Raw genomic sequence first — 20,406 nt, 5'->3', positions numbered from 1 at the left:
TTGATGTAGACATAAATTCATCTGGATGTACATTGACAGCCTTCTCCATCTTTCCTGCCTATTACAAATCCAGCTTTCCTCAAGAAAGCAGAGCTAGTCTGCATAAAAGATAATGTTATAGTATAGGAATTCTACAATACCTGACATTATAATTTCAGTAAACTGTAAATAACAATTAATATATGGCTTTAATTAACTAGAGAGTACAATGAAAGATCCAGACTTAGATGTCAGCAGTTGGAGCTCGCAGTAAAAATTACCTGGACTGGCACCACCCTGCATTCATTCACCTGTCAAAACTTGACTTTTTTTTAACTTGACTTTTGGGGTGTTTTGGATAAGAAAATAATTCAGACTCAACCTTGATACTTTAAATCCAGCTTTTAACTTGTCTCTTTAACCCAGGCTTTAAAGGAGCTGAGCTTTATATAAGTAGAGAGAAAACAAGCATCAGAGAAGTCCAACATCTGTCCAATAACATTCTATGAAGTGAGAAGGATTTCCAAGTGTTTACAATCCCAGATTTGTTGGTTGTTCACTATGGCTACAAACTAGGAGAGAAGTGTGTTTGGTGCTGGCTGTAGTGTCTAAACAGGATATCCACAAATAAACACAAAACCTGGTACCACCTACGGTTTTACACATAAGGGGACTTGAAGAAGCAATCATTGAGCTGAGCTAATGACATAATTCACTGTCTCACCACACAGGATTTTCTTTTCTTCTGTAGATACTGAAATCATAAACAGCTGCATTCCCATCTTTTCTCCACTTGTTAAAAATAAAACCAGATTTTTGCAGGTGAAAATCATCCCAAAAATATCATCAAACACAGAAAGCTGACTAAGACACCAGAAATCTCCAGGTACTTTAGGTAATCAGAGATAATTGTAAATAGACTCTTTTCTTCCCACTGCCCAACATTCCCTTTGTGGTTGTGCCTCTTCTGGGCACCTGGATTTGGGCATTGTTACAAACATTGTACCATGCATGAGGAATTTCCTGTATCAGATGGCATTTGTAAAGGTCCTAGAAGACACCTGTGAATGTTGGAAATACACATTAAACCATTCTCAGGTAAATATTTGATCAGGAAACCCTTGAAAACAATGGATAGTGTTGGTTTAGGGGGCTGGCAGCAATTCCTAGGTGCCTCTGAGCTCAGCAGTTTGCTGGAAACAGACTTCTGAAGAGCTCTGGCCCAGCAAACATTTTTGGTGTTTCCACATTTATGTGGAATTCCAGACACATGTGAGAAAATCACCTGATGATCAGCTTGAGCAGGAGACATGAAGTGAAGCCCAGAGCCTTCTGGGGTTTTTTGTTCTGTTTTGCTGAGGCACACCACAGCTGATGGAAAAAGGAAACGATGAAATGAAATCTGAGCATTTTCTTACCTTTTGGATGCTGTGATTCATCTTCACTGTCTGAGCTGTCGTTGCTCACAAGGTGCTTTAGCCTAATATTTTCTGTTGAAAGAAATATAAATTCCTCTAAACTTCTGGGGTTTAACTGGCAGAACAGTTAAGAATTTCAAAACAACCTGAGTCATAAAGTTTTCATCATCTTTGTAATAGAAAATACAGCTGTGGACATTAGAATGTGAGCAGCAGGTATTGGATTTAGCCTGCAATTTTTGGGCTGAAAAAGAAAATGTAACCCTAAAACAGTACCTCCCACTCCCCTCTACATCATACACCTGACACACCTTATTCACCTTCATTAAAATGTAGATGTTTAGTTTCTGTACTCTCAGTAGCTCTTATTGAACTAGGAAAACATTACAGTGGTGCCAAGGTGGCACTGGGACTTCCCCAGCTCTGGTCCAAACTGTGGTTCAAGTCACATGAGTATTTTTACATCTGATCCCACTTCAAAGAACATTTTTTAAATTATATGTGAAATGAGTCACAGATGACAGATAACATTCTATGTCTCACTATCTTTCAAAAGCAGACTTTTCCATGATCACATTTATTGATAGGGATCCTCTGTGAGGAGGTGTTAACACTCATGGGTTGTATCAGAAATAGGAATCTGAAGGTCTCATTCTCATCCATAAAGAAGAGATTATCAAACAGCTGAATTCCATCCATTAGGAGGCAGACAGAGGTTATTATTTAAAAATTATCTCAATCTACATTTTCTCTTCTTGCTCTTCAGAAAGATCTGGCTGTCTAGGACAAGTTATTTATTGGTCAGATCTTCCCCTGTAATGCTGCCTTCTCAATAGGAAACAAAAAAATAAAAACCCTTTCATCATTAACTACATTCTCAGATAAAATTTGATAAAGTCCATCAAACCAAGCCACAACTTTACAGTCATCTTGCCATTTGTGTGCCAGGAGTGAAACCAGATTTGCAATCAATTTGCAAGCAAAGGACCAGACACCAACAGGCTTTGATTAGAATGGAGCAATTTAGCAACCCAGACATAAGAACGTTCAGGTGCATTTTGCTAATCCCTTTAATAACACAGCCCAATATCAAGAGACTACACAAGTAACTATCAAATGCTTGTCAGCTTCTGCTCTCCAAAAATTACACAACATAAATATAGGATTCTATTAACTACCAGAAAGGAGCTGGATAGATGCATGTGACTTTCAGCAGTTCTGACTGACCAGAAACAAAAGCGAGAGAAAGGAAAGAACATTCCCAACGCTCATTCCCTACATCAGCAGCATCCAGCATCCCAGCAACTAAAAGTAATTAATTCCACATTCTTAAATGACTACCAGCAGTGCCATCCTTTCACAGAGGGAGAATCTTCCTAGTAATTTCTCTGCATAATGGAATTATTTACTAATAGTACCTAGTTCTTCTTCCATGGTGGGCCCTTTATTCTGAGAATTGGAGACACCAAGGACTCTGTTAAATAAGATTGAAAATGCACTGCCCCAGACACCTGAAAGAGAAAAAATAAACAATGAATGGTGTTTGGCAAAAGGAAAATGAACTCCACGTATTTTAATAAGCACTATTTAAGCAGTTGTTTGCCCTATGAACAGACCTCTGAGTTTGGAGCAGGCCAAGTCATAAGCTCAGATGTCCAAATCAGAACAAAAACCCATGGAAATAAAAAACAAATGAACAATGCCAATCCATACATATCTCTGAAATCTTTGAAATTAATGTCTTCCAACAAACTGAGAGCTCCTTTTGGATTTCCCCTTGCTAAAATGCAAGGGGTTCTCCTTGGGGGGTGGCAGTCAGTCCCAACAGCAGCACACACCGCAGTGAGAACTACAGGTGGACACTTCTTCAGGGGCTCTTCAAGTGCCCCACGTTGGGCACCACTTGCCGCAGCAGGGTGGATGTTGGGGGGCTGCGACCTTCCTGAAAATGTGTCCTGAGAAGGACGGCTCTCAGAGTCACAGGCACGTCCCTCTCCTGGCCCAGTGAGAGGTGTCCAGCTTGTCAGCAGCTCTCTCCCAGGTGACACAGGGAAGAAAGGACTAGAGCTCTGGATAGCGATTCCACAGAGAAATCAGCCTTTATTAGTGCAGGGCCCTCTGCAAAGGGGGCTAGCACAGAAGCTCCACTCAACTGGGGACAAAACAGGGTTTATATAGGATAGGAGAGGGGTGGGGGAAACTTGGATACGTAAGAGGGTGGAGTGATGGGGAAGAACACCAGTGGGGTGCAACAGTTTAACATGCAACATGAAAGGTTTTCTGAGAAAGACACTTCTCTCACTGTGAGGGAAAGTGCCTGGCCTATGATGAAGCTCTCCAGGGGAGCGCCAACTTCTTGTCTCACATTTTTTGTGATGGCATTTAAAGTCCATGAACTACTGAAATTGCTTGTATTTTTAAGCCTCTTTCTGTCACATACTCACCCATCAGGAAATGCAAGGGATTTTCAGCATATTTCTTCACCACTGTCCCCATAAAAAACTTGCTTCCAAACAAATCAGGAGACATGAAAGTGCCATACTTGGCCATTCCAATTTCATATGGACTGAATTCCACCCAGTCTGCAAAGTCAGAAACAAAACTGTGCTCAGTCAGAAATCTCAGCCCGAATAGAAACAGAGGAGGAAAACACAGTGATGCAAAGAAATCTTAGTGAAATGGGAAGCCAAACAACCATTAGGAATATCAAATCAAGGTCAGTGATTTGATCAGCAGGGAAAGAATCCTCTCTCATTCTCTCTTACCACAATAAACTTTGGTGAAAAGAATGAGGTTGGAAAAGCAGAGGTGTAAAAGGGGAGATCACAAATGAGGAACACACAGTGACATCTGGTTTTCATCCCCTGCTTCAGCATGATTCCCTGCCACATGTGGATCTCGGCTCTAAGCTGCCTTTCCTTCACTGCAATTCCACTAAAAATATGGAGAGCAGTAACAGAGGTGGCACAAAACCAGTCATTGAATATCCCAAGGGTTGTGAAATATTCTAGCAGAGACATTTGGATTCTACCCAAAACTAAAGTTTCCTGGGAAATCCAATATCAAAAGGCAAAGCTGAGAGGCAGCTGATAAACTTACCAATTCAAACATTGCCAAAGATCTTTGAAAGTCTATTTTATTGAACAAAGAGCTCAAGAAAAATATGGAGTAAAATGTTCAAATGCATTTTCTGATCTTAGCAGAAAATATCAGAAGTGATTTGCATTCTATTGATGCAGGCCTTTGAAAATGGCCTTAGCTGACTCAGTCTTAGCTGACTTGGAAACACTTTTTTTGATACCAGTGGAGTTGCTTCCATCAGAGAGTTCAAAAAGGAAGCAAATAACAAACAAAACATATCTTATCTTTTTAGCATTTCACCCATTCATCTATTTCACCTTCCCTATTTTTAGCAGGGATTGATTTGATTGGAAATAAATCAGAAGTAATTCTGAAAAAGAACAGCAAAAGAGGCAGGTTTGAAATATCCCCACATGTCATGGAATGCCATGCACCCTCAGGATATTCCTGCTGACATGTGGAGCAGAAGGTGAACACTTGTCCTGAAAAGGAAAGATTTAATCATGACTGCTGGGAGTTTCATTTCACAGAGTAATGCTTATTTGCTTATCTGCTAAGTCAAATACAATATCCTATTTTCCAAATAAATCACCCACAAATCTTCACATTCACTGGATCAGAAGGAAATTCCTCTAAAGACTCAGTTCAGGAATTTCATATTTCCTTTTATCTGTGTAAACATGAATTAGCATATATGTATTCAGAAACAGAGTGACAGAAAACCTGAACTGAGAAATAGAATTAAGTAGTCTTAGTCCACCTCTAGCTTGCATTTGCACTGAAGGAGATTTCTCAAGTACAAAGCCTGCTCAGGGAAATAAAATTTCTGCCTTAAAATCCATGTAAATTAGGAAGTGTAAATATTTCTGTTCAAAATTTACTATTGCTCTCACATTAGGAACAGCTAAAAGGAGAAACAGAGCTTAAAATAAGAAGCAGTCAAGATCTAGTACCCTCTATAATGACAGAGATGTCAGCCTCAAAAGGCAAACCCAAGACCCACTGGCACAGGGAATACCTTTTTTTAGAGCAAAAACACTCCAGGTGCTTCTGAACTTGCTTAGAGAAAGACGTTATTAACAAAAGATCATTTTGGTTTTCAAACAGTAACCCAAATAAAATTTACTGAAAAACAGAAGTTCATCTAAAACCCAAAATACTCCTATTTTCAAACAAAAAGATACCAGTTTCCTAAGTAGCAAAGTTAAAGACACACTTTCCCATGAAATAGCCTAATTTACAATTCCTCATTTTCATTTCCAACAAAGCTTTGACAGCAACTTCTCCAAATAACTATTTTAGGAAATACAATGATGTATAAACCTGAGGCAAACCACCTGGCACTTCCCATTCCAGTCTTGTATACAACTCTTTATAGATGCACACATACTTATCTTTGTATAGCACCTTCCACAACTGGACCCACTCTCAACTGAAGTTACCAGAGGGAATTAAAATCTATCTAATAAATACAAGTAAAAGGGATTTTCTGTGTTACCAACAGCACTTCACACTGGGCAAGAAGTGAAAAAGAGGCATTATTTGTTTGTCCAATTTTAATCAAAAAATCATTAAAGTTGGTAAAGGCCTCCAAGACCATTGCGTCTAACTGTTGATTTCACCCTTCTCTAAAAGAGAAGGTGACTGAGACATCTTCCTTTCCCTGTTTGATATATTAATTTAAACATCTTTTCCCTGTTGGAGTCACCAGGTTTCTCTTTGGCTTGGCACTCCTACCTGAATACGTGATCACCCATCCCTGAGTAACTTCTTATCACTGTCCAATTCCCAGAAGTCAGATGCAATTAGTCTCAGGTGTATTAAAAAAAAGGGTTTTTAACCAGCCACACACCTCTCTCCTTGCCACAAGTGACTCAACACAGATTGAGAACACACCTGCAAACATCAGCTCTGAGACATCTGGTTTGACGTGTAGACAGGTGAAGAGTGGCAGAGCACACTGGGCATTACTGACCTTCTCTTTCATATTGCTCAGAGTGGTGTCCATCCTCTGCAGGAAAATAAAGACATTGGTCCTAAACACATCCTGTAAAGGCTTGCTGATACATTTCTATAAAGTTTTTCACTAATGTGTCAGGTTCTGATTTAAATTAAACATCTGTGCATTTTTTTCATCCCCTGGTGAACAGGGACTTTCAACAACCTCACACAAACATTAACAGCCCTTCAGCAACAGAATTCTATACGTCTGCCACTAAAAGCTGTGTTGCTTCTTTTTCAGTTTTAAATTGTGTAAAACCCACTATCAGTGTACACTCATAGGAGATAGAAGTGTATAAAACACATCTGCAAATCTATTGACACATTTCAATCTTGCCACAAGATCAAATCCAACTGCTGTTCACCTGACTCATTAGAACTGGAATTCTTTGTGCCTGATTGAACCAATTAGGAATTTTAAATTATAGAATACAACAGTATGAAGCTCTCCTGTTGTCTTTTTTCCAAAAAAATCTTTCATGCTGGAATTAGTACTTTTTTAAGCAAATGCTGTTTCTTATAGTAAAATGTACACCCTTTATTAAATGTCACTAAGGTAATTTCAAAATAATAGTAACAGTGGGAATTATATAAGAGTTTGACAGCTTTAACAGCATCAAAAGTGAGCACTCACATCATGGATCAGTGTTTCCCCTATGAGCATCCCGAAGATGTCTGTGAAGGTGACAGGCTGCCCTGAACTCTTCTTGTTCCACAGAGCCTCGATGTAGCGCTTGACCTTTTGAGGGGTGAGCAGCAGCAGGGGGTTGTGGCTCACAGAGTTCATCAGCTCCTCATTGATCTCCTTTGGGCCCTTGGTTGGGAAATCCGGGTGGGAATACAGAGTTGACATATACCTGCAATGGCAAACAGGCTCTGTGAGCTTCAAACCTGCTGCAGTGTCAGCGGCCTGAAAGCTACAAAATGCTCATAAATGAGTTGACACAGTTACTGATTAAATCAGGTTAATTAACTCTCCATTTATACAGGAAATTATTATTTCCTTTTTCTCAAAGCCCAGAAAGCTGAGCAATTTGTTCTAAATATCAAAAGAATCAAAAACTCAACATGCATTTTCCATAATGTGTATGAAATAAATTATTTAAAGAGTCCTCATTTTTCAGTTTAAGGAATAACAGATAGAACATCCTAAACTGAAAGGAGTTCCTCCAGTTAGCATAGCTGTTTGGCAGACTGGAAATCCTATGACACATGCAGTTCTCTCCCTCTAAGAGGTACCTCTCTGCCCTCCAGTTTCCAACAGCAGAATTCAACAGAATTACTAGGTTGGAAGAGATCTCCAAGATCATTGAGTCCAACCCATGCCCTGACACCACAACTAGGCCATGGCACCAAGTGCCACATCCAGTCTTTTTTCATTACCACTACTGAAAAATTCCTAAAATATCTCAGTGTATCAGAGAATCCCAGAATGGTTTGGGTTGAAAGGGACCTTAAAGCCCCTCTAGAGCCACCCCCTGCCATGGGCAGGAACACTCTCCATTAGCCCAAGGTGCTCCAAGCCTCATCCAACCTGGCCTTGGACACTTACAGGAATCATGGGCCAGCCACAGCTTCTCTGTGCCAGGGCCTCACCACCTTCACAGGAAAGGATTTCTTCCCAATATCCCAACTCAATCTACTCTCTGCCACTGGGAAGCCATTTCCTATTGTCCTACCACTCCATCCCTTTGAAATTTTCTCTCTTCATGTTTCCTACTGGCTCCTTCAGGCACTGCAAGGTCACAGTGAGGTCAACCCAAAGCTCCTCCTCTCCAGGTGAACAATCCCAACACTCCCAGCCTTTCCTCCCACCAGAGCTGCTCCATCTCTCTGATCATCCTGATGCCTCCTCTGGACTCTCTCTAGCAGTTCCACATCCTTCCTGTGCTGGGCCCCAGGGCAGGAGCAGCTCTGCAGGTGGCATCTCACCTGAACAGGGCAGAGGGGCAGAATCCCAATCCCTTTCCTGCCACCCACGCTGAGGGCTCAGGCCTGGGCTGAAGGGATTCTGGCCTCGATATGGACCCACTTTCCAGGATATGATGCTCCTATAATAAACTGAAGCACAGAAACAACAACCTGTGCAGAGAATTAGTTGACTGTGAGGATGTGGAAGAGGCAAATCACGAGTTTGTTACTGAGAAACAAGTTTAGTTTTACTGCAAACCAAGCTCAGACACTCGTGCTGGCAGCCCTGGCTTCTACTTGCTTGGGTTAGGCCACACCAAAACTCAAGACATGCCCTTCTAATCTATGAGAGGCTCATTTACTATTATTTACCCAGTGACCTGGCTCAGGTACACATCCCTTATTCCAGGCACAGCTCTGAGACACACACAGTGCCAGCCTGGCCCTGAGGTCATGCCCAGCCATTTCTCTGACAGCAGAACCAACCCTGTCCCACATGGGCTGCCAGGACTCTATCCACAGGCTCCACGTCAGCTCCTGGGGCGCAGGAAAGGGGAATGCAGCTGGAGAAGTCAGTACAAGGTTGAAGCAAGATGGCAGAAAAGCATTGCTCCAAGGCTACGCATGCAGCTGAGGGGACAAGTAAAAACCTGCCTCTCCCACCAGGAAAGGAATTATCCACCCTTCAGGAAAAAAAGAAAAGAGAATTATTCCCAAGTGACAGACTGCATGAAAAAGAAAAAGAAAGGGAGTGCCAAAGTGTACATTTATTTATTCATCAAGCAAGGAAAGACTGAAGGATGACATCAGAGAGTAAAAGCAAATTTGTTCAAACACAGCTGTCTCCAATCTGTTTCTGACTGGAGCAGTTCAGATAATCTTGCTATTTTAACTCAGATTTTGTAGGTTTACATTAGATCATGTATTCACCCCTGGGTTTTCCCCAAAAGAGACCTCATAGCCAGCAGAGTGACATTTGTCCTGAGCAGGGATTGCAAATCCTTCCCTAGAAACACAGGGTATGTTTTAACACCACATTGCACTATTCCACCATTCTTCATCCACCTTCTGCTCTTCACTGCTGTGACAGAAGTCCATCCATCTCTCTCAATGGACAGTGATGAATCTGCCCCCACCACCAGCGATAGAAAACACAGGTTCCAACCTTTTATAGTCCAGTCTAAAGGAGGAATTTATCTAGTTCACAGACACTTCTGACATTTCAAAACATCCTGGCATTCTGAAAGCTTCCCGCTAGTCTGGGAGGGCAGAATCAAGCTTCACACAATGAGAAATAATTGACAAAAAAATCCATACAAGGAATAGAACTGATCATTATCTCCTTCAATAGTCAACTTTGGGGTTAGAGTGTGAAATTAAAATTCATGTGCTTCCTTACACCTAAACCAGGTGATAAAACTCATCCCAGGTAGATTCTATGCTCATTTATATTACAAGTCTTTTTCTCTCAAAGAATTGAGACATTTGAATAATTTCATCCATGAGTCTGAAAGGACCCTGGAGGTCTCTGCTCCAGCCTCCTTCTCTAGGCAGAGCCAGCCTAAGTCAGATGAGGCTGCTCAGGGCTGTGCTCAGTCAAGTTCAGCTTTCACATGAGCACTGCCTGAGTCAGACTGAGAGGATGACACCATCCCCAGCCTACTCAGGTGAGGTTGGCTCAACACATTACAGTGCTTGGCCACTCTCACTGCAACATAGTTTCCCTAAGAGTTAATCCAATTACTCCTTGTCCTTTCTCCAGGCATTTCCAAAAAGAATCTCTTTTCTTCACAGCTATCAGGAACTTATTAGGAACCGAAGATAACAATAAGATCTCCCCCATCAATACCTGTCCCTGCTCCTCAAGGCTATTTTAGAACCTGATGTACTGTCTAAATTAAACAGTGCCAGTGGGACTGAGGCAGTGGGTAATCCACAGTGGGATGCCCTGCAGGGTGGCAGCCATGCCCCAGACATTCACAGTAAATCCATTAGGATTTTACACTGGGTGTAAAACAGAGCAAAAGATCTTTCAGTGATTTTGAGGAGCTCTAAAAGTCCTCCCAAAGCATTGTGGGTTCATTGAGTCATCAGCTTCAAATCACAAGGGATTTTTTTTTCACATTTCATCAGGAAAATAAAACAACACACATTAGTGTTGATATAGAAATATGGGTACGTATGTTGGCACCTCTTTTCATCCATTCCTGTTCTCAAAGCTCCTGGAAGAGCTCCTGGAGCCTGAGCTGTCCTTGCCCTTTGGGGCATCCAAAACACCTCCCCCAGCAGATTTGGATGTGTAAAATGTGCTGTGAATTATAACCATAGAAATAAGTCAGCTCTTGTGACAATTCCTTCAGAACTTGTTGCAGGGAAGCTGAAGATAACCAAGAGGAAGGCCTTACCATGTGGATCCAGAGAGCCCAGCAATGTATGTGGCACAGTCCAGGACTCCTGACTCATAAAGTGCTTTCATGACTCCAGCAAAGCCCACCATGGCCCGGAAACCCCCTCCCGAGCCCAGCACAGCGATCACCGGCACCTGCAGGGATGAGAGCAACACAACCACATCCGTGACAAGGGACACAGCCTGGGAGCACCCAGTCCAACCCCTGGACACCCCAAGAAGAATTAGAATTTATTTGAAGAAGTCACCACTTGTAGCAAGATTTCTAAACAAAAATACACTCAGAATTTCTTTAGGATGTCTGTCCTTCTTATCCACAATCCAAAATAGTGGAGATATTAAATTTAGTTATTAAATGAGCTATTTAGTTACAAGACCACAGATATTTTTAAAGCAACCTAAACACAAGCTTTAATCCAATTCATATAATTGTTACAGAGCCAAAGGCAGTAAAATTTACTAATGAGAAACAAAACAGAGACAAATAATATTTTGACTGGAGTTTAAAAACAGGTTTTATAACAAAAACATCCAGTATTACTACATAACATGAAGATGGTATCAATTTTATCATCACTTTGCAAAAACTAACAAAGAGGTAATGGGAATTAATGAGGATCTGGACAACTGCTCAGCCACCAAGAGAGAAGTGAGCAGAACCAGATATGTTTATTGTGGCATCAGGTTAAAATTGTGTCCACAGCGGTTTATTTTACACTTTTCTCCTTCTTACTGCCCAGCCCTGACATCCAGGCTGTTCCCCTCAACTGCACAGCTTCCCCAGGTATCCAAAAAGAAAACAAAATAAAATAAAAATTCATTTGCTCCCACCATCATATGTTTTGTCCTAAGTAAAAGGCTCATCTGGTTCCCAGTTTCCAAAACCCAGGAGGATTTTCCACTGTTCCATGGTGACAAAGAAACCACCTCTTGGTTGTTACTGAGCATAAGAATCACACAGCTGTGCAGAAAGCCCCTATCTGATCAAACTGTTAATCTGTCAAAAATCTCCCTGAAAGGCAATTTCAGGCGCCAATAGACAGGATTACTGACAAGAAAAGGATTCATGTGACTAGACAGCCCTGTTCTTTCTGCAGACTCCATGCTCCAAGCCATGAAACTCCCCTGAGGACTGACTGTCACAAGGAAATACCTGTGAACAATGACCAAGGCACTCAAGATGTTTCTTGAGGCTTCCACTCCCCAAAACTGCTTATTCTTGATGCAGTGAGATTATTTTTTACCTCCTTCATAAATGTTCAGCTTTAGTTATAGAAACCACAGGTATTCCCTGGCCCTGCATTCATCATGCAGCTCCAGAGATAGGGATCTATCCCAAAAATGACACAGCCCAGGGAAGGATTTGGGATATGTTTTGTTAAGCCAACACCCCAATAATGGAGCAGCTGCTTTGAAGAAAGAGCCATGTCAGTAATCACTCCTTTAATAACATGGAGAATCTTTGAAAACTTGTCAGGAGCACTGCCCATTCAGCCTGAGCAGACACATCCCAACAGGATTGAGATGTCACCTGCAGATGCAAGCCTGGAGAAGGTATGTGAGAACACTTCCAGAGCACCACTGCTCCACTCATCAGTGCACTGGCACAAGGGAAAATGGGAGTGTCCCTCAGGAGGCAGAGGAATCCGCTATGGAGACCAAGATCATCAAGTCCAACCATCAGCCCAGCACCACCACCGAGTTCAACACTAAACCTTGTCCCCAGGTACCACATCCACACATTTTTGAACACCTCCAGGGATGATGATTCCACCACTGCCCTGGGAAGCCCCTTCCAATGCTTTACACCCCTTTCCATGAAGAAATTTTCCTAAATATCCAACCGGACCCTTGCCTGGCACAGCTCAAGGCTGTTCCCTCTCATCCTGTCCCTATTCTTTGGGAGCAGAGCCTGACCCCCTTGGCTGCCCCCTCCTGTCAGGGAGTTGTGCAGAGCCAGAAGGTCCTCCCTGAGCCTCTTTTTCTCCAGGCTGGGCCTCCCCAGCACAGGTGGGCATTGCACAATAAATAAATAAAGCTTTAAAATTAAGACAAAAAATAACTGAAGAGAAACACCTACTGCACATTTCCACTCATTTATTTCAAAAGAAGTTGAGCTGCAGCATAAATCAGGTGAGGCAGGTTCAGAGTCCTCTCCTGCTCTGCAGAGGAAGCAGGAAGGTTTGTTAAACCAGCTTTTTAGCCCCAATTCAGTTTCTGACATGTTTAAAGCCACAAAACAGTAAAAATCAAAATGAAATACCTCAATCCTGCAATTTGCTCTATGGGATAAATACGACAGAGGCAGGGAAGGGGGGAAGGAGCTGCAGCCAGAGCACCCTGAGCCAAGAACCAAGAAACCATATCCTGATGAAGAACAGATAAAAGAGGCTACCAAGGGCTGCACATTCCTCTACTGAGCCCCAAATCCTTTGTACAGAAACAATAGCACATGAGTTCACTCAAACTAAAAGGTTCTTAATCATATCTTCCAGTAATCAGGCAAGAAAAAACTAAACCACACTAAATCTTGTTTTGGGAACGAGTAGTATAGATGTCTTTATCCAAATGCCCTGGAAACACAGTGCACAAAATCTGAATACCTGTGGTGGAAAAAGAATGCCATAGGGCACACAAATGATTAATAAAAAAACATTCTGCAAATCCAGTCATAGAGAACTATATGCTTTCTTTAGAAGATTATGATATTTTTGGAAAATTGCTTGAAGCAGCAAAAATTTAAAAAATAAACCAAGCAAGAACAGAAGTACGAGAAATATCTACCTCTGTGTTTCCAGAATGTGCCTCAGGATTAAGTTAGGAAATTTAGAACTACTCACTTTCCCATCCAGACATGTGTAATGAATTCAGAGGTAGTAAAGTCTCTCAACATCCCTGCAAATCATAAGCTACTTACAGATGAAGCAACCTGGGTGAACTTTGAGTATGTGACTTGTCCAAGATTAAACAAAGCCCACAGACAGCTAAGACTACTCAACGTCTCCCAGCTTCACGTTAAGGCTTCAAACAACCCATAAATCCTCCTGATATCTTCCATCTGTAGCAATAAAAGTAAGACTACAGCTGAATTTGAACAAAAAGGGTTTTTTCATTGCTAGAAATAGATAAAAATTCTGACAAGTCTGCTTAGAAATACACATTTGACATATGAAGAATGGAAGGATACCTACAGTTACTGTCTGGGAAGATGCAATTTCACTGATAAAATTTCAGTATTGGAGTCAGTGAGGGATACCAAGGGAAGATGATGACACAAAGAATAAGAGATATTAGCTACCATTTGTAATAATTCATGCACAGATACCACGTACATGGAACTGAGACCTGAGGCACTGATTAGCACTCCAGTTCCAAATGGAGCTTGGCAGAATATCCACATCCTTTCTGAGGAAGATCCTATGCTGCTCTAGGTCATACCAATGTCACACTGACAGATTCCTACTCTGATAAGATCTGCATGTGTTAAGATTAAAATAACTGATCTGAAAATTAAGAAATCTTGAAAATGTTCCTTCACAATACACACAATTTATCTCAGTCCAATTAAAATATGTACAATACTTGTTAAATTTTTTCATGTTCCTCAGAAAGTTCACAGAAGAACATTCACAAAACAAGACATAGTTCCAAAGTACACAACAATAAAACATTTACAACCCGCTCAAAACTTCATGGAAATGTAAGATATTCTTCAGTGCTGGTTGCAGAAGACTGTCACATTCTCTTGATACTAAAAACGCACAAAGGGAATCAATGCCGATGAAGGAATCAACCCAGATTAATTCATGGACTGTTCATTGCTTGACATCCCCCACAGGCACAGAATTCTCCTGTCACAATTCTTGAAGCAGCACAGGTGAGGGAAGGGGCAAGGAAGGAAGAGCTTCAACAACAAAAATTGCTGTTGCTACAACAAAATTAGTAGATCTGTACTAAGTGGATTCTTAATTAACTCTAAATAAAGCAGTGTTTTATGAAATCACTGAAAAGCTCAGTAGGATCTGGGCCCCTTCCTCATTGTGGTGTGAGGCCCTGGCACAGGGTGCCCAGAGAAGCTGTGGCTGCCTCTGGATCCCTGGAAGTGTCCAAGGCCAGGCTGGATAGGGTTTGGAGCAAGCTGGGCTAGTGGAAGGTGTCCCTGCCCATGGCAGAGGGTGGAAGTGGATGATCCTTACAGTCCCTTCCCACCCAAACCATTCCCTGATTCTGTGATATGACCCAAGGCACCATCAGCCCACTCAGATCTGCTGGCTTCCTTTCCTCTCGGCCTAGTTCAAAGCATCAGCAAGTCAAGGAAAACTACAGTTCCTCATGTTTCAAAGAAATAAAACTTCATAACCCTAATCCAGTTAAAAGGAGAAAAAGAAGGAAGGAAAGAAATAAACTAATTTCCATGCTGACTCTAAATTTAAACCAGCTCATTTCCTGCCTAGCCTTTCAGAGAAGAAGGTCACAGAGCACAGGATGGGTACTGGGCATGCAGGGGCACATTCTGTGCTTGGTGAGTGCCCAGAGCTACTGCAGGATTCAGCAGGTATTTCACACACCCTGAGGCACTTTTCAGATGGCAATCTCCCCTCGGAGCCAACACCTTAACCAAGCCTGGGATTCAAGGGGAAAAACTGGAGCAGTTTGTTCAAAGGGCCAATGAATCACAGAACCCCAGAATGATTTGGTTGGAAGGGACATCAAAACTCATCCATTGTCACCCTAGGGACGTTTTCCACTATCACAGGCTGCTCCAAGCCCCATCCAAACTGGTCTTGGACACTTCCAGGGGTGGGGCAGCCACAGCTTTCCTGGGCAACCTGTGCCAGGGCCTCACCACCCTCATAGGGAAGAATTTCCTCCTAATATCTAATCTAAATCTCTCCTTTTATAGATTCCCCCAGTCAGAAACTTTAATTTATAAATTTAGAACCAAGGAAAATTACTCTCCAGGCTAAATATTGCATGTTCATAGAAGGAAAAGAATTTTTATAATCTTTAATCTTTTTGTATCAAACCCTTCCACCTCGCATGCCTCATTCTTTCCTCTCACAGGCAAATGAAGGATTCCAAAGGGGATGCTAGTCCTGATGGAAACTCTCCGAACTTACATCACGGGAAGTGGTCAGGTTCTGGCTGTTCTCCCCTAGAAATGATTTGATGCTGTGCATGATGTTGTCTCTGCGCTGCTGCCGGAACCTCTTCTCCTCATCGCACAGGGCCATACTGAACCGCAGGTCCGTCGAGGAGCTGTTTGGAAAAGGGACAGGCTGTCACAAGAGGCTCAGTTCCAAACAGGATCACAAATGTCACTGTGGGAAATGAGCAAACAGAAAATACTCACCCACTTACATAAAATCAAATGAAATTGTATTTTTCATGTGACACCATCCATCAAAGTACAGCGTGTCTTTAAGACAAGCATTTTATATATAGAACGCATTAAAAGCGAATAAATAAATACAGCAAGCAAGTTCTCTACTCACATACAATTATAAATCTACAGCACAGATCATACTGGCATACCACAGGAAAAACTAAGCCCTTTTCTCTGTATTTTTCCCCACATGGTGGTACAAAACATGTACACAAGGCTGTGTAAGGATCTCAGCACTGTACTTAAATAAATGTACAACTTCAGCTGCCACTTCCCATGGACAGCAGAGAGGGGGAGTGGACAAATCCACCCTGGTACCCACTGAAAAACACACAATGGTGAAATGGATCCATTTAGGCTCAGATAATAATTCCCCAGATTTTTAAAACAACCTAATATGTAATAAAATAATAGGATTAAGAAAAGGGGGGAAAAGACTCCCTGGAAGCAATGTTCCATGAAGATATCTACAATCTTCATGGATATCAGGGACTAGCAGCAGAACTTGATAAGATACTTTACATTTCAAAGCCTAAGAAGACACAGTCAAGCATCTTCTGTTTATTTAATGTCAGAGATACAAAATGTTTGTAATGTACAAAGCCTAACTCGTTCAGGGTGGTCTCAAGGACCACCCACAAATACATTTTCCTTGTACAACATGATGAGCAGAAATTATCCCTGGGGGATGTTTGTCAGCCTCCAGAGTAATCAGGAAATAATTTGGCTTTTACAGTGCTCAGTGTTCCTATTTATAGTTACAGACAAAAAATGATTCCTTAAATTAGTTGCTCTCAGAAAAACATTTTTAGACTTGAAATGTATTGTTCTGATTATGCCTCAATGAGATTTTTGGTCTTTCGCCAGGATAAGTGAAGAATGAGGGAGAAAGACAGCTAGAGATGGAAAAAAAAGGGACAAATAAAGGTAGGCATCTGCTTAGCTTTTACATGAGGAAATCCTGGCCCTAAATCTTCACCTAAATTCACTGTGTGGTATTTATATTTAAATACATTTTAGGGGCAGCTCTGTAACAGCAGCTGAAAGTTCATGTGGGGGGCCAAGTTCCCAGAGAAGGTAAAACAGTAAGGATGAAGCTGCACCAAGTGAGGTCTGTGAGTTTTTTAGAAAAAAAGCCCTTGAGAAGAAAAGGCCTTCATATAAACCAGGCTGAGAGATCTCCATGGGATTGCCTCATTCCTGCAAACATTTGGAAGGGTCACACCTCTTAGTCCCAGTAAGCGTGTTTAGTCAATAACAGAATTACAACATGAAAATAAACCAAAGCTGTAAAATTTCCTCGCTTTTACAGTATCTCGTATTTCTATGCTACAACAAGGAATTTTTGCACTCTACTTCACATGTTTTTTGAAAAATCCAGCAGGATGGGACTCTTGGGGTGTCCTGTGCAGGGTCAGGAGTCGGACTTTGATGATCCTTGTGGATCCCTTCCAATTCAAGATATTCTGTGATTCTATGAAGTTTTTAATAAACAGTTTAAAATTAAAAAAAAAAAATCCTTTCCTGCTGGTATATTTTCACCCTTTAAATATATATATATATATATATATATATATATATATATGATACTCACCATACTTCCAGAGACAATTCCAAAGACATTTCTGTGACCTAAACAAGAAATAGTTAATTATGGTTACAGCACTTAGAGAGGGAAGACCCACAAACACACCTGGAACATCAACTACTACTGTCAGAACTTTTCTCTCTTTCTTTCATCTTCACATTTTTTAAAAAAGGAGGATATTTGTGGCACATGTGAATAAGATTCTTTTCTGTGGATTTTTTTTTAAAGCACACAGTGTGATTCCAAAATACACCACTAGCACTGAATACAGTGGAAAATGTTGGTAAGTGCTGACTTTCATTCCTCAGATCCTACTGTTTTGCCTTTCTTGCACTGCTAATCCCTTTCTGACAGTGCAACTCATCTCTATCCTGAGGGGATCTGATTCTCTTCACCCACTCATGGCTGGCAGGAGAACCAGGGGATCACATCTAAGTGCCACCTGTGTGAGAGAATCGCTGCTCTGTGTTCCACAGGAGCCACCAAGTGTCTCTTCACTGATAAACATGCCTTAATTAGCAATCAGGAAGGGTGATTGCTTACAGCTTACTGGAAAATGAAATAAATGTCACTGCACAATGGCTTCACTTGCCAACCACACTGAACTCCCTAGCCACAAGCTAGGTTGGTCTCCCCTGCCTTTCACAGTGCACTGAAAGGGTTGCATGCAAGCAAGAAGTTAAAAAAAATATGATTAAAGCACTAATTCCATGTCAGGCACAATCCAGGAGTACTGGCTGCGGAACTAAGATCGAATGGAGAGGTATTTTCAGCCTCTCTCTGTGCAATGGCCTCAATGGTGCAGCCCTGGAGGAGTGACAGAATGTCCTCTCTGTAAAACCAGATTCTCCTCCTTACTTGGAGCACGTGAGCACCAAGGATGGAACCACAACACCCCAGACTGAATGTCTGGTTGACCCTCAGATAGCAGTGAAGGATCTGGGATGCAAAGCTGCCTCTGACTCCCACATGCAGACCCAAATTCTGAAATGCAAATGAGGGAATTGCAAATGAGGCAGGGCATGAGCAAGGTGGGGGAAAAAAGAACAGGCAAAGAAACAACAAAGGGAGGACATGAAGAAACAGAGTGAAGAGTCACTGAGGAAGCGCTTCAAAGGCAGGGAAGCAATTACATTATTCCACACCTGGTATTACTAATTTAGAAAGCACTCCTGAAACCATGCAGTGATCCAATGCTTAGAAAAATGTATGCACATGAAATAAACCCTTGGAGGGAAGCATTCCAACAAGGAGATATCATGGCATATTCTATACCTTATACAGACTTACACAGACATTTCAGGAATACATGCTATGTATACATTGCCTACATCAGGCTCAACCTCATTTCATCTCCCCTTAATTATGTGCTTATAAATTTCAGAGTATATTTGCCTTTTTTGCAGTGTTTTTTTCCCATGTGACTCTCTACCAAGTTTTGTTGAGCACTGATGAGAAGTTCAAGCAAGGCAAGGCCTTGTATTAATGAAATGAGTTTTGTGAACTGTGTTTACAAAATGTATTCATCAGTTCTTTCTCACTGCCCCACCTCACACCTGACAGAACCAAGACCTGCTCTTAGCCCATGCTCTGGAAGCCCAAGAGTTACTGAAACACTTAATGAAATAAATATGCAGAAACTTAAAAAAATGCTGTTGTTTTAAAAAGGAAAAATAATGGAGGGTATCAAAATTCCAACTGCCCTAAGGCTGTGCCAAATTAAATGCTAAACCTCACATATGAAACTCTCTGGCCTCAAATAAATAGGCCCTTAACCAGTTATTTGCTGTAATTACACTTTTAAAGTTGTATCACATGGAGAACAGTAGACTGGTGACAAATCAAGATCTTGGATGATACAATAAACTACAGTCCAAAACAGAAATGCAGATAGTATTTATAGATTTTAATATGTGCAGAATAAGCTCAAATCCACCCAGATTTAACAACAGTTTCCAGCAGTTACAGTGCAGGCAGACAAGCCCTGTTCAAGTGATTCCATCTGGTTTGCAGACGTGTTTAAAGGGAATAATCCAATTACTGCATCATTGCATGTTAACCAGGGCTGTGTTACAACAAGCCACTTACAGAAAGTGAAACATACAATAATAAAATAATTCCTTCAGCTTTCTGGAAGCCACAGGCAGCAGCAGGAGCGGTAATGCACTGACCAGTAAACTCTGAGTAACCTCACACTAACTCAGACCATGAAACTAAACTACACTAAAGTTGAAGAAACTGCTCGAGGCAGAGAAAGTTCCAAACTAGACTTTTAAAGAGGATTCTTCCAGCAGGGACACCAAGGCATTCAGTGGCGCTATTTTGCTTAATTCTCCTCTCAGCAGGGCTGAAAGAAGATAAATAATTAAGGCTTAAAAGTGTTTTTAGAATCTGTGCTTATCCATGGGCAACAGTAAATGCTCAGAAAACTTCTGACCTGGGCAGTCATGAATGTCCAACTTACATCATTGAAAGTTAACTGGACCTCCTTCTTCTCTCCCAGCTTCAGAGAAGAGATGGGAAATGTGGATGTGCCAAGCGTCTCGTCCATAACATAGTTGGCGTCCATGAGAGTAACCTGGAAGAGATATCTGAATATTCAATTCTACTGCAAGAAATCCCTTTTTAATTCCAT

The 20,406-nt window shown here is 41.5% G+C and overlaps 1 protein-coding gene across 10 annotated transcripts in view; it reads right to left on the bottom strand.

Annotated features, from left to right (window-relative positions):
- Window positions 1–20,406, bottom strand: part of PLA2G4A (phospholipase A2 group IVA) — a 71,947-nt gene that overhangs the window by 11,700 nt on the left and 39,841 nt on the right. For all 10 annotated transcript variants that reach the window (XM_086842764.1, XM_086842763.1, XM_086842762.1 and 7 more), the window contains 9 exons: window positions 20,236–20,349; window positions 17,778–17,815; window positions 15,918–16,056; window positions 10,796–10,932; window positions 7,114–7,336; window positions 6,375–6,489; window positions 3,842–3,979; window positions 2,816–2,908; window positions 1,398–1,469 (listed from right to left, as the gene is read on the bottom strand). In XM_086842764.1, the coding sequence (XP_086698890.1) occupies window positions 1,398–1,469; window positions 2,816–2,908; window positions 3,842–3,979; window positions 6,375–6,489; window positions 7,114–7,336; window positions 10,796–10,932; window positions 15,918–16,056; window positions 17,778–17,815; window positions 20,236–20,349 (1,069 nt within the window). The remainder of the gene's footprint in view (window positions 1–1,397; window positions 1,470–2,815; window positions 2,909–3,841; window positions 3,980–6,374; window positions 6,490–7,113; window positions 7,337–10,795; window positions 10,933–15,917; window positions 16,057–17,777; window positions 17,816–20,235; window positions 20,350–20,406) is intronic.

This window comes from Cyanistes caeruleus, chromosome 9 (genome assembly GCF_971803275.1).
Source record: "Cyanistes caeruleus chromosome 9, bCyaCae1.hap1.1, whole genome shotgun sequence".
NCBI lineage: Eukaryota > Metazoa > Chordata > Aves > Passeriformes > Paridae > Cyanistes > Cyanistes caeruleus.
The sequence above is the reverse complement of the archived record's forward strand: the minus strand, read 5'-3'. Positions and strand labels throughout refer to the sequence as shown.